This window comes from Schistocerca americana, chromosome 1 (genome assembly GCF_021461395.2).
Source record: "Schistocerca americana isolate TAMUIC-IGC-003095 chromosome 1, iqSchAmer2.1, whole genome shotgun sequence".
Classification (NCBI taxonomy): Eukaryota; Metazoa; Arthropoda; class Insecta; order Orthoptera; family Acrididae; genus Schistocerca; species Schistocerca americana.
Window position 1 is genome coordinate 119,454,274 of NC_060119.1, and position 18,519 is coordinate 119,472,792.

General features: G+C 40.5%; 1 protein-coding gene across 1 annotated transcript in view; it reads left to right on the forward strand.

Annotated features, from left to right (window-relative positions):
• The window catches only part of LOC124549987 (transcription elongation regulator 1), a 250,239-nt gene that overhangs the window by 74,190 nt on the left and 157,530 nt on the right, over positions 1-18,519 (forward strand). Inside the window, exons 4-5 of the mRNA XM_047125278.1 lie at positions 7,579-7,728; positions 9,046-9,220. Coding sequence (XP_046981234.1) covers positions 7,579-7,728; positions 9,046-9,220 — 325 coding nt within the window. The remainder of the gene's footprint in view (positions 1-7,578; positions 7,729-9,045; positions 9,221-18,519) is intronic.

The following is an 18,519-nucleotide window of genomic DNA, read 5'->3' on the forward strand; positions in this document are numbered from 1 at the left end:
GGAGGAGGTTCCATTACTGTAATCATGAATCACAGTGCGTACCTGATGGAAGGCTGCTGCCATTTGTCTGACTCCTTCACCTATAAACTCTGCCAAAGTGATCCCCTTCCAGAAGTCCATTGTAATCTCCAATTCCTGCTTAAGGCCTTAGGCTCTTCCCAAAACTTCTCCCACGAATCCATTTCCCTCATCATCCCTGTGACTTGCCACATGCTCCCCAAAATCCACAAACCCAACAATCCTGGATGCCCCGTTGCAACTGCTTATTGAGCTCCCACTGAAAGAATTTCAGCCCTCACTGATCAATACCTCCAACATATTGCCCAAATCCATCCTCCCACATCAAAGATCCAACCACTTCCTTCACAGGCCCTCCATTGTCCCTACCCATTTACCTCTTGGATCCTACTAATCCACAGCTGCTTCTCATTTGAAGGAAAGGTATCGAAACAAATCCGCAGTAGTCATGGACATCTGCATGGCACCATCCAATGCCGGCTGTTGATGGGCCATCTACAGGAAACCTCTCCCAAAACCCCAAACCCCTTATTTGGTTCAGGCTCATTGATGCTGGCTTCATGACCTGGGCTGAGGTCCAAGACACCCTATCTTCATTCTCCACAACCTCAACACCTTCTCTGCCAGCAATTTCACTTGGTCCTTCTCAACCCAACATACCACTTTCCTGGACCTTGACTACCCCCCTCTGAGGGCTCCATCCACACCTCTGTCCACATTAAACCCACCAATAGCCAACAGTACCTGCATTTCGATAGTTTCCATCCCTTCCACATCACAAAATCCTTCCCATAAGGCCTAGCCACCCGGGGATGGTGTGTATGCAGTGACATGCCCGTTATGCTGACAGTCATACAAAGGTCTTCAGTCAGGCACTTTCCCCGAAACCTTGTCTGCAGACAAATTTCCTGTGCCATATCCTCAAACACCCCAAATCCTCCTCCCCCTCCCCCCATCCCCCTCCCAATAAAAGTGACCACAAAGGAGTGCCCCCCCCCTCCCCAATCACCCAATACCACCCTGGACTGGTACAAGTGAATCACATCCTCTTCATCTGTCATCATGCCCTGATACCACATATATCCTACCCAATATCCTTCCCACATATCCTAAACCAGTTTTCTGTTGCCCACCCCAACCTCAACAACATCCTAGTCCATCTGAATGCCATTCACTACCTAACCCCTTGCCACAGTGATCATATCCTTGTGGATGACCCAGGTGCAAGACCTGCCCAATCTACCAATCCAGTACTCCCTATTCCACTCTTGTCAACAGGCTGTCCTACCCTCTGAGGCCAGACCACCTGTCAAAGGAGCCATTTGCTGCAATCATTACTCAGCATTTTACATTGATATGACTACCAACCAGTTAACTACAAAGTGGACCATCTCACTGTCCAACCCATCCCATCTGGATCCTCCCCATTACCACCAGCTTTTCTCAACTGCTCAGATGGGAGTTACGCGTTACGCTTACAACACATTTTTCTGCTCTCAAAATCATCCCGGCCTCAACTTTTGGTAATCTATCATTCCTACACCCTACATATGACAGTTTCAATCTCCTCCTTCCTATCATGTCCTCCTCACTTCTCCATCCTCATTGTGCTCTGCTCTTTGCCAGTGCACCCACTGATCTTTTCCTTTTCTCTGCCCCTATTCTTTCTGCTCCCTTTTTCCCCTTCCCACCCTCCATCTATCTCTCCATCCATCCCTCCCTCCCTCCCTCCCCAATGGCCTCCGGATGATGCACTACGTAACATTTTCTGTTGCCTCTAGTCCTTAGACACTCTGCCATGCAGCACTGTTTCCCCTTCCCTCACCTGTGCTACACTATCCGCCCTCCTTCCCCACTCCACTTCAGAGTGTTGTTCCAATTCAGTTTGTCTGGCCTGAGTCGAAACAAGGCCCCCGGAATAGACAACATTCCATTAGAACTACTGACAGCCTTGGGAGAGCCAGTCCTGTCAAAACTCTACCATCTGGTGAGCAAGATGTATGAGACAGGCGGAAAACCCTCAGACTTCTAAAAGAATATAATAATTCCCAAAGAAAGCAAGTATTGACAGATGTGAAAATTACCGAACTATCAGTTTAATAAGCCACAGCTGCAAAATACTAAAGCGAATTCTTTACAGACAAATGGAAAAACTGATAGAAGCCGACCTCGGGGAAGATCAGTTTGGATTCCGTAGAAATGTTGGAACACGTGAGGCAATACTGACCCTACGACCTATCTTAGAAGAAAGATTAAGGAAAGACAAACCTACGTTTCTAGCATTTGTAGACTTAGAGAAAGCTTTTGACAATGTTGACTGGAATACTCTCTTTCAAATTTTAAAGGTGGCAGGGGTAAAATATAGGGAGCGAAAGGCTATTTACAATTTTTACAGAAACCAGATGGCAGTCGAGGGGCATGAAAGGGAAGCAGTGGTAGGGAAGGGAGTGAGACAGGGTTGTAGCCTATCCCCATTGTTATTCAATCTGTATATTGAGCAAGCAATAAAGGAAACAAAAGAAAAGTTTGGAGTAGGTATTAAAATCCATGGAGAAGAAATAAAAACTTTGAGGTTCGCCGATGACACTGTAATTCTGTCAGAGACAGCAAAGGACTTGGAAGAGCAGTTGAACGGGATGGACAGTGTCTTGAAAGGAGGGTGTAAGATGAGCATCAACAAAAGCAAAACAAGGATAATGGAATGTAGTTGAATTAAGTTGGATGATGCTGAGGGAATTAGATTAGGAAATGAGACACTTAAAGTAGTAAAGGAGTTTTGCTATTTGGGGGGCAAAATAACTGATGATGGTCGAAGTAGAGAGGATATAAAATGTAGACTGGCAATGGCAAGGAAAGCGTTTCTGAAGAAGAAAAATTTGTTAACGTCGAGTATAGATTTAAATGTCAGGAAGTCATTTCTGAAAGTATTTGTATGGTGTGTAGCCATGTAGGGAAGTGAAATGTGATCGATAAATAGTTGAGACAAGAAGAGAATAGAAGCTTTCGAAATGTGGTGCTACAGAAGAATGCTGAAGATTAGATGGGTAAATCACATAACCAATGAGGCAGTATTGAATACAATTGGGGAGAAGAGAGGAGCTTGTGGCACAACTTGACTAGAAGAAGGAATCGGTTGGTAGGACATGTTTTGAGACATCGAGGGATCACCAATTTAGTACTGGAGGGCAGCGTGGAGTATAAAAATTGTAGAGGGAGACCAAGAGATGAATACACTAAATAGATTCAGAAGGATGTAGGCTGCAGTAGGTACTGGGAGATGAAGAAGCTTGCATAGGATAGAGTAGCATGGAGAGCTACAGCAAACCAGTCTCAGGACTGAAGACCACAACAACAACAACAACTGGCCTGAGCAGCCAGAGATGGTGGTTGTGTGTGTGTGTGTGTGTGTGTGTGTGTGTGTGTGTGTGTGTGTGTTTCTCTTTTTCGATGAAGGCTGTGGTTGAGAGCGCTTGATGTGTAACACTTTTTTCATTGTGCATGTCTGCAGCTCAACATGTCATCTCTTCAGTGAATAGCAATCTATCCTTCCCATTATTACTCAAATTACTAGACAGATTTCTCCCCTTCCTGAGAGCACTGAGACTGCCATTTCCTATGCATTGATTTGTTTTTTCACAAATTGAACATAGAAGTGTGAATGAATTACAACCTTGTTTGGGATTAATAAATTTTGAGAACACTGTCAACAAAACCTGTATTAGTAGCCCTAGAGAAACAAAATGTTGATTAAACATAAGTCAGTGTGTTGAAGAGTATATATCACATTTACCTTATTATAAGACAACCTTGAATATAGGATTGCCTATTACTTCTGAAAAGCTTCCCTCAGACATTTTTATTTGCTACGTACTATGACTAATCAAATTTCCAAAATGTATTTTCTATAAACTTATCACAACATCTGAAAGAAAAAAAGTTAACACTATACATCGTAAAAAGTAGTGGTGTTTTCTTAAGTAGATTATATGACATGATAAACCAAGAGCAATGCCAAGTGCAGAGCCAGTGTTGTTCTGCATTACAACGTAAGCCCCATCATTTACACTATCATCACACACCAACTCAAACCTCATTTGAAGTTGTAGGCACATGTAGTTAGAAAATTCCTCTTTATTTCCAGCACCTCCATTCAGATGATCTCTAGGTTAATCAAGAGCCTTCATTGCGTGTACGGCTGGTGACCTCTGATTTATTATTCAACTGATTCTACATATTAAGTCACTTCTGTGACATCAAATTTTCTTCCTGCTGCACAATTTTTTGTGACCTGTCCTTTGTGCACAACCATTAATTTAAAATGAATGTCATATTGTCTGTGTGAATCAGTTGTGAGATGCAAACCTGTAGATCCATGTTTCTCAACAAAATCAGGGCTATTATTTCCATCCATTATCAATCACCATAATTTACTGTTCATACAGTATTAACCAACTGAATAATAATGTATTATCTTCGCTTCGCCAGTGCTGAATCTGCAGAAAACAGACTGCTTACAGCTAAAAGAGTGCTTCATGATTTGTACCAGTCTTGAAAATCAACAATGCTGCTATTATACCATTGTTGAATCTCATGTTTTATTTATTGTGCCGCATTTAGAGTGTTCTGTGGAAACATATTTATGTTAAAATTAATTTGTCCTGAAGATGTGTGTTTTGTTGCTGAGTATTTGTTCATTTGTAAAGTCAGTTCAGTCCAAAGTATATTTAGATTCAGGTGAACCATTGTTCAAATGTGGTAGATGGATGTATTTTCATGGTTGACAGTACTACAAAATGTACTGCCCAATCATAGCTTCTCTCTTCACATTCTGCCAATCTGGTACCACTACATCCCATCCTAGCATACTGATATCGTCAAATCTGTGTGTGACCTCGGCTCCCAAACCTTCATCTGGGAATGTAAGACGAACCTTATATTATGCCTTTACACAATGTACATATACTGACCTCAGCAACCAAAGCTTTATCTGCAGTTGTAAGATGACCCTGTGTTTTTCGAATGACAGTTTTGCAAAACAGTCGTCTTCTAATTGGGTGAGTATGGTCTATATGTTTGTGACCTACATACTCATGACATGAGTAGTAACAAAGTGTAGAATTCACCCTGCAGTATTCGTAAGGTACATGCCTTAACTGTAGTGTTGTAGGCTGCCATCTATGTATTTGTGTGTAGTGTTGTGGGAACACTGCAAAAATGAGAATTTCCTGCCCATGGCAGAATCAGTTGGTGGCTGCCTCTGTACATTTAAGTACTAACTATTGAGGTTTCTGTACACAAGGTGTTAACTAAATTACCTTTACAGGTGTTAAGGACTTTTATTGAGGAGCAAGACAATAAAGTTCAGCATAGAAACTCTTCTCTGGAACTGTACTGTTTTCCTGCTACATGCATAATTCCACAAGACATGTTCAAATCTCTCTCACCCTAGTCAGTGCCACTGACGAGAGTGTTACACACTTCATTCACTAATCAGCTGACATCTCATGATCACTACAGGTTTGTTTCCATACCATTAAGTTGAGTTTGTCTGTCCGGAGAGGTTGGTAGTTGCTGTTGTGTTTCAGGTTTTCATTTATACTCCACTACTAGTTGTGCTTGTGGTCTTTGTTCATACTGTTCTACTGTACATCAGTAATCATTCACTACAGTACAGAATTCAAGGTGTACATACATTTTATTTTTTGTCTGGTGCTGTTGACCATGGTGAATGACACATTTGCAGAGCATGTCACCATGATGTTAATGTATGGTGAAACTTGGTGCAGTCAGTTGTATGCAGAGTGTTTCCCACACTTTGCATTCCCTCTTTGTTACAGTCTACCAGCAGCCCTTAGAGACGGGTACATTCGTCACCGTGTACTTGAGATTCCTTGACAGCGTACTGCATGGGCTCTTGGAAGATGGGACACATCATGTTTGTCAAAGCATGTGGTTTCAGCACAAGAACACACCATGTCGTTTTTCACAAATAGTCAGAGATCGTCTGGACCAACGATTTGAGCAACAGTGGGTAGGTCATGGTGGCTTGATCTCTTGGCTAGCATGTTCTCCCTATTTGAATCTGCTAGGTATGTGTCCAAGGAAGATCTACTGCCATAGGTTATGGCTGTGGCAGATTCTGGAGGACCAGTGATTGGTGATTGTGTGTATTTGAATGCGATGCAAAGGTACCACTTGTGTGTTGACATCAGTGGTCATCACATCAACCTGTTCTTGAAAGTGGACCCATATGATGAGCAGCATGTAGCAAGATAACTGTGTGTGTGTGTTCAGACATAGGTTGCTATACTAAAATTAACCATTGGGATCCCCACTACAAGTCCTCAAAGTCTTAAAAGGAATTTAGCTACTCTGTATATGTAGATGGCATTTATTCTTTCATAACAATTTTGTTTGTAATTCTGCACTCAGAAATACAGCAATGATGTCAGTGTTGGAAGCAAAGAAAGTTAGAATTTTATTCTGGAACAGAAACAGGTGCTCATAGTTCGTGGAAAATATGTTTGTTAGAGTGGAGCACGACATACGAAAATCTATTGACCTTTTTCGTCATGAAGCACTGGTTCGTGTGTTGGATGCATAAGGTGTAACAAACGCTTGCTACTATGTATGTCAGTGATTCATGTGGAATAAAACATTTAGTAAAACACAGATATGGAAGTCCAGACAGAAACAGTAGCAGCAGTATTATGAGGTAAGATGATGATTCATAACATATTAAAGGAATAAATCTGCCTGTAAAGGTAAAAGAAAAAGAAAAAAAAAATCTATTTGTACCATTTTTCGGAACTGTAGTTGTTCCATATAACCACCCAAAAGTTCACGGAAACACACACTTTCATTCCTGGATATCTCTCCTCTGACTTACCCATGTGACACAGTGACACATTAGACTGCTTCCGCAGCCTGGGACATGTTTTGAGAAGCAATCTGGGATGACATTCTAGAGTCAGTTTTTACTCATAACTGACTTTCCTGTAATTTCGAAAACACATTGGACTGGTTATTTCAGTTTTAAACTGTAATCCTTGTTCATTAGGGTCATTGTTTGGTATCAATTATTATTACCAACTGTATCACGTGCTTCCTTGTATATTAATGTCTAATCTATTTCATACTCTTTTCAGCAGCCATCAAATTTCCCGGCTGAAGCTGTTTGGTTGCTTTTTCTTCTTTTTGAAAGTGTAATGAAAACCATTCTTTTACAATATATATTTATTGTTGCTCTGTTTCACAGTTTAGTGACTTCGGTAGAAATTATATATCTTGAAAGTTGTTGTTGTATATTTACTTTAGATGTTTAAAGTTTATAAATGGCTGGTGCTCTGTTGCCTCGTGTCAAATGTAAAAATTACAGTGGTGAGTTATATATCATTTTTTGCCTTATATCACCTTTCCAAACTGAAGTAATATTATGTTTGTGTAACTGCATTATTTTGATATAGTTTGTCAATTTTGGTTTAGTGCTGGGCTTTATTAAATTGTTTTTGTATTGTTACTGATTATCGATAAGTGAGGTAGTTTATTGCTGGTTTTCAGAATGTGATGCCCGGTATGGATCTTAGTGGAGACATCTGGGTTGAAACAAAAACTGGTGAAGGCAAGTCTTACTTTTATAATGCTCGGACGAGAGAGACAACATGGACCAAGCCCGAGGGCCCTAATGTCAAAGTCATCACACAAGAACAGGTAACACACTTCCTTTGCTGGTGTTTGTTTTTATGTAGAAAAACTTGTCTGAAGATTACGAGAAATGGATTGGTTACTGATTTTTTTAGTTGGTTTAGATTTTTTAAATGATATTTATACCGTGCAGACTGATTTAAATTTTAGCCATTTATATTTAGCATTAATTTATCTGATGAATATTTTTTCACAGCACTCTATACAGTTCCCTTACCTCTTCATTTCTGTCTTTCTTACCATTGTTTGACTTCTTTTGCAATTAGGATTTTATGAGGGTGTACATGATCACCTTGAAGAAGGCAGCAATTCATTTTTTAAGAATTCATAGAAACTGAAACAATCTTTGCTCACAAGTTTCTTCATTTGATTCGATTATGGGCTTTGAGCAATATGATCTTTATCAGATTCATCTGTCTCTGTAAACTTACCAGGTGCAAAAGTATGAAACTGGAATTTGGTTGCAATAAGTACACATCTGTTGTTTGAAACTGATAAACAATATTTTATTCAAAATAATCTCTGTTGCAATTTATACATTTCTCCCACCTCTGCGACAGGCTATGAATCACACACACACACACACACACACACACACACACACTCACACACACACACACACTGGGAAAAGAAGGTTTCTAGCCAGGCCTAGAGAAAGATGGAGTGATGGACTTTGTGGCCATCTGCTATAGATTAATATTAAAAGGTGATTTGCGGGAGAGTGCAAGAAGTAGACCACAGCAGAGGAGGCATATTGTTGATGTGTGTGGGGTCTCGATCAAAATGTTGGTGATGAAATAAAGTACAGAAAAAGTGGTTTTAGAAATCACTGGGTTTGAAATGCATAAAACCTGTGACTGCCAACCTTGACTTGAGTGCTTTATAATTATTGCTTGTGCTGGTATATTTTTCCTTGTGTACGATATATTTACTAACAATTGGCCCATTGACCATTATGGTGCATATGTAATAACTTAGATCATATATTGTGCTCCACAAAATAAAATTTGAACACATTTAGAGTTGTAGCAGGATTTTAAACCAATACAGAGAGGAAAATTAAGTAACTGAAGTAAGTTTTCAGTGACATAGTATCACTGGTAGTCTGTGTGCATGTGCTAAATTTTGCTGTCATACAAATGTGTTTTTACCAAAAGGGGGGTAATGTTTCATTTGGTGTGATAGTGGCTTGAAATTGACCAGTCACTAGACTGATCATTGATAAATACAGTTTGGGTAGGAAACATGTTATTGTACATTTCAAGTGTAGAGTGAGAAGTGCAAAAGACAATTTGTGATTATCATTTGAAATTTTAATTAAAGGTTGAAGTGATGGCCCAGCAAGCAGGAGTAAATCAAGGTCAAGGTCCACCACCTCAGCAGCAGCAAGGTCATGCCCCAACACTTGGACCTCCGGGGGGACCTCCGCATAAACCTGATGGCGGTCCTGATCAGCAAGGAGGGCCTCCACATCATGGACCACCTCAAGGCCCACCAGGTAGGTGTTAATGCTCAGTGAAACAGGGAGCAGGCAATTCCTGCCTGCGTTTTATGCTATAGCACCATCCTCCTCAAGCAGGACATGGATGCTTACTTTAGACTACTCTTGTCTGGGGCAGTCCACTGGCCGGTTGTGATTTTCTACAGAGATCGCAGTGGACAAGTGGATACAGGTGTGAAAAATGTTGAAACAGAGGTTAATTGGATAGGTTGTGCAAATGTTTTTGTACTGTAAATACCGTACCTAATACAAAAATGTCACAAAATATGAATCCCTGGAAGGAAATGGTGTTATGTTTATAAAAACAATGGAAAATCTGAGATCGAATAACAATAATATGAAAAGGACACATTGCTTCTCACAAGATAAAGGAGGCATTGAGTGGCAGGCAGGCTCATTGAAAAAGACTGCTAGATATTATTAGCTATTGGACTAAGTCCTTCATCAGACATAGACAAAAGTTTCTCTCTCTCTCTCTCTCTCTCTCTCTCTCTCTCTCTGTGTGTGTGTGTGTGTGTGTGTGTGTGTGTGTGTGTGTGTGTGTGTTTTAGCACAGAGAGATGCACATACACAAGGCATAAAAGGGCAGTGCATTGTCGGAGCTGTCATTTGTACTCGGGTGATTCATGTGAAAAGGTTTCATACATGATTATGGCCACACGATGGGAATAAACAGTCTTTGAACACAGAATAGAAGTTGGAGCTAGATGCATGGTGCATTCCATTTCGGGAATCGTCGATTCACTATTCAGAGATCCACAGTGTCAATAGTGCCAAAGGTACCAGATTTCAAACATTACATCTCATCACGGACTACGCAGTGGCTGATTATGCTTCACTTAACAACTGAGAGCAGCGGCATTTGGGTAGAGTTGTCAGGACTAACAGAAGCACAACACAGCATGAAATAACCCCAGAAATCAATGTGGGACGTACAATGAACATATCCATTAGGACAGTGTGGCAAAATATGGCATTAATGGGGTAAGCAGCAGATAGCCAACGCGAGTGCATTTACTAATAGCAAAACATCGCCTACAACACCTCTCCTGGACTCGTGACCATATCAGTTTACCCTAGATGACTGGAAAATGAAAGCCTGGTCAGATGAGTCCCGATTTCCGTTTGTAAGAGCTGATGGCAGGATTTGAATGCAGCACAGATCGCGCGCACACACACACACACACACACACACACACACACACACACACACACATATATCCATTCACACACATACAGACACAGACAGACATGTCTGCTTGTGCCTGTATATGTGCGGATGGATGTGTGTGTGTGTGTGTGTGTGTGTGTGTGTGTGTGTGTGTGTGTGTGTGTGTGTGTGTGTGTGTGTGTGGGGGGGGGGGGGGGGGGGGGGAGTTGAAGGATATTTGGTATCGTGATCCACCTACAACGCCTGAAAACATTTATTGCATTAATGTGGTATTTACAGGTAATCACGCTGTAACAGTATGCGTCCTCGGAAATGATAAGTTCACAAAGGTACATGTATCACGTTGGAACAACCGAAATACAATGTTCAAATGTACCTACGTTCCATATTTTAATTTAAAAAAACCTAGTGAGCCATATGTTAGTGACTATTACAGCGCCATCTATCACAAAGCGAAAAAAGTGGTCCAACTAAAACATTCACATTGCTTTACGTTATACATGAATATGTAATAAAAAATTGTGGTACCTATTTTAAAAAACGCAGTTGATATCCGTTTGGCCTATGGCAGTGCCTTCTAGCAGGCCAACCATAGCGCCATCTGGTTTCCCCCTTCAAGCTATACAAGTTTCGTTCTTTGCAGTTTTTTCGTATGACGCTTATTTCGTGAGATATTTGGCCCGCTCACAATCAATGGACCAACATGTATGAGCTGCAGGACAAAATCCATTCAGTTAAAATTACAGGAGTACATACGCAAATAAATTAAAAAAAAAATACATGCGAACAAAACATCTGCAGAACAGCCCACATCTACATGGCTCAAATCCGGTGGTTTGAGTTGGCTGATTCTTTGTTAAGGAAAATAGTTGGCAGGATACAAGGCTACAGAAATCTGAAAAGATGAGTTCTTTCATCAATACTAAAATATTTAAAACGTCACAGCAGTGATTCCTATTCACAAACAGTAGTACATATGATTAAAATAACTTATAGTGTCTTCCAGTACCATTTCTTTCAGCAAGTTTGTTGAGCAACAGATCTGATATCTTTTCTTTATGCAATCATCAACCCAAACATGTCTCTTTCTTTTTCTCATCTTTTGTCTTCTGTGGTGGTTTCATGCAAACAAGATTAACTCTGCCACAACTCTTACAATTGCCAAAACTTTCATTTCACATGCTACTATGGCACTCAAAAAATGACAACACTGAAGCATAGACTGGTTTCACTGTGTCTACAGACACACAAAAAACTACTTGCGTGCAATGTGTGGCGCAAGCCAGTGTTGTTGCGTGAACTAGGCTTAACACACGCAGGGTTGATTAGACTTCACACTACTTTTTGCAGTCATTATGTTCCTGGTGGACTTCTGATTATCGATTTTTGTGAGTGCATGTTAACAACCCCAGTGAACTGTATGCATTTCTGTTGTTCATTTCCTTTGTAGTGTGTGTGCGCCACAGTATGCTGTTTCAAAGCCGCAGCACTTTGAAAATATGTCACAAACACATCACCCTTATCATTAAATGTATGTTAATAAAGAATAAAAGACATAAAGCATCAAGAGATATTGTAATAACCAAAAAAAGAGACAAAACTCATATGGTTGATCTATAGCATAATGAGTAAAGTCATACTTCACAGAGTTAGAGGTGGGAAGTTCGCATCCTGTTATATGCTAACTTTATTTTCCACCTTGGTGTTGTTAACATATTCTAGTACTTTGTTACGAATGTAATACAAGTATTTGCTGCAGTATTCAATCTTGTTCAAAATTTCTTTCTGATTGGATTACAAAGTATGAAATAATACTTGACCATCCATTTCCAAATATGTGGTGCTTTCTGAGTGGGTGGTTAGGAAGCAACTTAAGAGGACAGCTTGTATTGCAGTAAGTGAAGCGATGAGCAAACATTGATATTCTTCCTTGTCACAAATATTTTATGTACTGTGCAACTACAAACACATTACTGTAAAGAGTTCTCCCACAACCGAGATTCTCCTGTCACTAACACATCCATAAAAGATCAACTCTGCACTTCAGTGATCAACAAATCGATAGCCTTATTTCTGGTTGCCTTCACAGCACCATTACATCATGATCACTACAGTTCCTGCAAGTAGTAGTGTGAAACGTACTCAATCCACATACACAAAATGAGCTCACCCGCTAGATATTTACAAGCAATACACTAGATGTTACTGTGCTCATGTCACCAGAGTACACTGCAGTGCCAGTGGCAACAGGAGGAAAACACGCTCCCCCAAATATTAGAGTTCGACAGCTTTCACCGTAGTCCGCAGTTTTCAGTTTAGTTCACCATGTTCATCAATTTTTGCTTTTTTCCGAGTGAGTGAAAAGTAAAGATTTCTCAAGAACACGTTTCGACATGCAATTTGTGGTTGTATCATGTTGGAAAATATGCTAGATTACCTTGTACCCATATACCAATTTCCATTTTTTTAAGACTTTTTGCTTGCTGTTACAAAACTGTGATTTTTTAAAAAACTGATGACATTCATTACCACAAATCATTGTGTACACTTTGTACTGAACATTTTAATTTCCTTCACTTATTGTTGTTGTGGTCTTCAGTTCAGAGACTGGTTTGATGCAGCTCTCCATGCTACTCTGTCTGTGCAAGCTTCTTAATCTCAAAGTAACTGCTGCAACCTACATCCTTCTGTTCGTGTATTCCTGCCTTGGTCTCCCTCTATGACTTTTGCCCTCCACGCTTCCCTCCAATACTAAATTGATGATGCCTTGATGCCTCAGAATATGCCCTATCAAGCAATCTCTTCTTCTAGTCAAGTTGTGCCACAAATTCCTCTTCTCCCCAATTCTATTCAGTACCTGCTCATTAGTTATGTGATCTATCCATTCTTCTGTAGCACCACATTTCGAAAGCGTCTATTCTCCTCTTTTCTAAACTATTTATTGTCCATATTTCATTTCCATGCATGACTACACTCCATATACATACTTTGAGAAAAAGACTTAAATCTACACTCAACGTTAACAAATATTTGTTCTTCAGAAACACTTTCCTTGCCATTGCCAGTCTACATTTTATATCGTCTCTACTTCGACCATCATCAGTTATACTGCTTCCCAAATAGCAAAACTCATCTACTACTTTAAGTGTTCCATTTCCAAATCTAATTCCCTCAGCATCACCTGATGTAATTCGACTACATTCCATTAGCCTCATTTTGCTTTTATTGATGTTCATCTTATATCCTCCTTTTAAGATGCTCTCATTTCTGGTCAACTGCTCTTCTAGGTCACTTGTTGTCAGTGACAATTACAATGTCGTCGGCAAACCTCAAAGTTTCTATTTCTTCTCCATGGATTTTAAATTCTTCTCCAAATTTGTCTTTTGTTTCCTTTGCTGCTGGCTCAATATACAGATTTGAGTTATATATGAGATAGGGTTGTAGCCTATCTCACTCCCTTCTCAACCACTGCTTCCCTTTCGTGCCCCTTAGACTCGTATAATTGCCATCTAGTTTTTGTACAAATTGTAAATAACCTTTTGCTCCCTGTATTTGACCCCTGCCACCGTCAGAATTTGGAAGAGTGTATTCCAGTCAACACTGTCAAAATCTTTCTGTAAGTCTACAAATGCTAGAAATGTAGGTTTGCCTTGTTGGGTCAGTATTGCCTCATGTGTTCCAACATGTCTATGGAACCCAAAATGATCTTCCCCGAGGTCAGCTTCTACCAGTTTTTCCATTTGTCTGTAATGAATTCATGTTAGCATTTTGCAACTGAGACTTATTAAAGTGATAGTTCAGTAATTTTCACACTTGTCAACACGTGATTTCTTTGGGATTGGAATTCATGTATTCTTCTTGAAGTCTGAGGGTATTCTGCGTATCTCATACATCTTGTTCACCAGATTGTAGAGCTTTTTCAGGGCTGGCTCTCCCAAGGCTATCAGTAGTTTTAATGGAATGTTGTCAACTCCCGGAGCCTTGTTTCGACTTAGGTCTTTCAGTGCTCTGTCAAACTCTTCATGCAGGATTGTATCTCCCATTTCATCTTCATCTACGTCCTCTTCCATTTCAGTAATATTGCCCTCAAGTACATCACCCTTGTATAGACCCCTCTATATACTACTCCCACCTTCCTGCCTTCCCTTCTTTGCTTACAACTGGTTTCCCATCTCAGCTCTTGATATTCATACAAGTGGTTCTCTTTTCTCCAAAGGTCTCTTTAATTTTCCTGTAGGCAGTATCTATCTTACCCCTAGTGATATAAGCCTCTACATCCTTACCTCTAGCCATCCCTGCTTAGCCATTTTCTATTTTCTGTCGATCTCATTTTTGAGACGTTTGTATTCCTTTTTGCCTGCTTCATTTACTGCATTTTTATATCTTCTTCTTTCATTAGTAAAATTCAATATCTCTTGTGTTACCCAAGGATTTGTAATAGCCCTCGTCCTTTTACCTACTTGATCTTCTGCTGCCTTCACTACTTCATCCCTCAAAGCTACCCATTCTTCTTCTACTGTATTCCTTTCCCCCATTCTTGTCAACTGTTCCCTAATACTCTCTCTGAAACTCTTTACAACCTGTGGTTCTTTCAGGTCCCATTTCCTTAAATTTCCACCTTTGTGGAGTTTCTTCGGTTTTAATCTACAGTTCCTAACCAACAGATTGTGGTCAGAGTCCTCAACTGCTCCTGGAAATGTCTTACAATTTAAAACCTGGTTTCTAAATCTCTATCTTACCATTATGTATTCTATCTGAAACCTTCCAGTGTCTCCAGGTCTCTTCCACATATACCACCTTCTCCCATGATCTTAAACAAAGTGTTAGCTATGATTAAATTATGCTCTGTGCAATATTCTACCAGGTGGCTTCCTCTTTCATTCCTTTCCACCAGGCCATATTCATCTACTACTTTTCCTTGTCTTACAGTCAAATTCCAGTACCCATGACTATTAAATTTTCATCTCCCTTAACTATATGAATAATTTCTTTTATCTCATTGTACATTTCTTCAATCTCTTCGTCATCTGTGGAACTAGTTGGCATATAAACTTGTACAAGTGTGGTAGGCATGACTGGAATACACTCTTCCAAATTCTGACGGTGGCAGGGGTCTGTGTCTACTACAATAATGCATTCACTATGCTGTTCATTGTAGCTTAAACCTACTGCATTAACCAGATTTGATTTTGGTTTTATAACCCTGTAATGTTCATGAAAAATGTTTTAACTTGCTTGCTTCTCAAAATAAAAGTGGAAAATGATTGTGTAAAATGTTACGAAAGTAAGGGAAAAACAGCTGTATGATAATTGTATTATAGTGGCTGAAGAACCTCATTCCCTATTGTAATTTGAAATGGTCCGTCCGTCCGTCCGTCCCTCCCTCCGTCCCTCCCTCCCTATAGAGGGAAACATTCCACGTGGGAAAAATATATCTAAAAACAAAGATGATGTGACTTACCAAACGAAAGTGCTGGCAGGTCGATACACACAAACATACACACAAAATTCAAGCTTTCGCAACAAACGGTTGCTTCATCAGGAAAGAGGGAAGGAGAGGGAAAGACGAAAGGATGTGGGTTTTAAGGGAGAGGGTAAGGAGTCATTCCAATCCTGGGAGCGGAAAGACTTATCTTAGGGGGGAAAAAGGACACGTATACACACTCTCTCTCTCTCTCTCTCTCTCTCTCTCTCTCTCTCTCTCTCGCTCGCTCGCTCGCGCGCGCGCGCGCGCGCGCACACACACACACACACACACACACACACACACACACACACACACACACACACACAAAATATGATATGGTTATAATAAAGGGAAACATTCCACGTAGGAAAAATATATCTAAAAACAAAGATGATGTGACTTACCGAACGAAAGTGCTGGCAGGTCGACAGACACACAAACATACACACAAAATTCAAGCTTTCGCAATAAACTGTTGCCTCATCAGGAAAGAGGGAAGGAGAGGGAAAGACGAAAGGATGTGGGTTTTAAGGGAGAGGGCAAGGAGTCATTCCAATCCCTGGAGCGGAAAGACTTACCTTAGGGGGGGGAAAAAGGAAAAAAGGACGGGTATACACTCGCCCACACACACACACATATCCATCCACACATATACAGACACAAGCAGACGTATTTAAAGACAAAGAGTTTGGGCAGAGATGTCCATCTCCTTCCCTCTTTCCTGATGAGGCAACAGTTTGTTGCGAAAGCTTGAATTCTGTGTGTTTGTTTGTGTGTCTGTCGACCTGCCAGCACTTTCATTTGGTAAGTCACATCATCTTTGTTCTTATATATATATATATATATATATATGCGTGTGTGTGTGTGTGTGTGTATGTGTGTGTGTGTGTGTGTGTGTGTGTGTGTGTGTGTGTGGGTGTGGGTGTGTGTGTGTGCGCGCACATACAAGCAGACCTTTTAATAAATGGGGGTTCTTATTTAAAAAACTGCAGTTGATATCAGTTTGACCTATGGCAGCGTCATCTAGCGGGCCAACCATAGCGCCATCTGGTTTCCCCCTTCAAGCTAGACGAGTTTCGTTCTTTGTAGTTTTTTCGTTTGATGCTTGTTTCGGGAGATACTTGGCCCCGTCACTATCAGTGGACCACCCTATATATTGTCTATGAATCCATATTCAGATTGCTTATGATAGTCTCAAGTGCAGCAGTAAGTCACTGCTAGTCTTTGTAGTCAGTGTCATTAAAAGTCCTACAAATATCTATGTACAGCATTGATACCAAAAAAGTGAGCAGTTTCCTCCTTTCCCCTCTATATTTTAGTTTGTTTACTCTCTGCCGACACACCTAACCTCTATACTTGTGCAACTAGTTTTGCCAAAAAGTTTAGTTTCACCAATAGGCTGTGAAAAAGCACGCCATGCATTCGCAGTGGCTGATAGGGCAGTTGTGTGCAATCCAGTCTCATTGTGTAAGCTAGTATTTAGTGTGGTGTGGAGGGTACGCTGGCTGTTGGATGATGTAACAAGTCGCCAGGCAATTGGAGCTGACTAGCTGGAAATGGCTGATGTTTCCTTTATTCTGACTGAGCATATTCTTCAAGACTCAAGTGTTTGAATTTAAAGATTGATGATCTGTATTGTTGCTGAATACAGTACATTGGAAATGCTTGCAAGAGGATGAGGCCGAGTTATAAGTAGCACAAGAAAAAGTGGCACCTGGGCCACTTCGTCACGTATGGGCTCAGTCCTGAACACTTCCTACTGACTGTCCTGTTTTTCCATTGCCGCTGCAACCTAACATGATGCCCCACTGTATGGAATAAGCTCACAGATATGCCAGTTTCTCAAAGACTTCTCAAATAATAGAATGAGTATGTTGTCCTCGACGGCGAGTGCTCATCAGAGACGAGGGTATCACCAGGAATGCCCCAGGAGAGTGTGATAGGACAGCTGTTGTTCTCTGGACAGGGTGGGCAGCAATCTGCAGTTGTTTGCTGATGATGCGATGGTGTTTGGTAAGGTGTTGGAAGTTGAGTGACTGTAGGAAGATAAAAGACGACTTACAAGGGGAGGCCGCCAATTGTGAAATTCAGATTCAATTCATACTGCGCATAATAAAAGCTCATGGCCAGAGGTGTAATGTGGCAAAGCACCAAGATGCACTTCTCAGCCGTTGTCGAGAAAATCGACAGTTAAAAGAAACCATTGCGGTGAAACACTCTCTACGATTAATAGTTTTCTACAGCGTCGTGGCGCAGCGCTAAGTGCTCGTGTTCGTAATCCGAAGGTCGCCGGATCGAATCTCGCGCCATGCAACCATTTTTTTTTAGTATTTGTTTTTTGTAATTCAAATGTGTGTATATAAACACACACTATAACACTATAACCATTGGTTGCGAAAGCTAGAATTTTGTGTGTATGTTCGTGTTTGTTTGTGTGTCTATCGACCTGCCAGCGCTTTTGTTTGTTAAGTTTCATCATCTTTCTTTTTAGATATATTTTTCCCACGTGGAATGTTTCCCTCTATTATATATATATATATATATATATATATATATATATATATATATATATATATATATATGGGAAACATTCCACGTGGGAAAAATTATATATAAAAACAAAGATGAGGTGACTTACCGAACGAAAGCGCTGGCAGG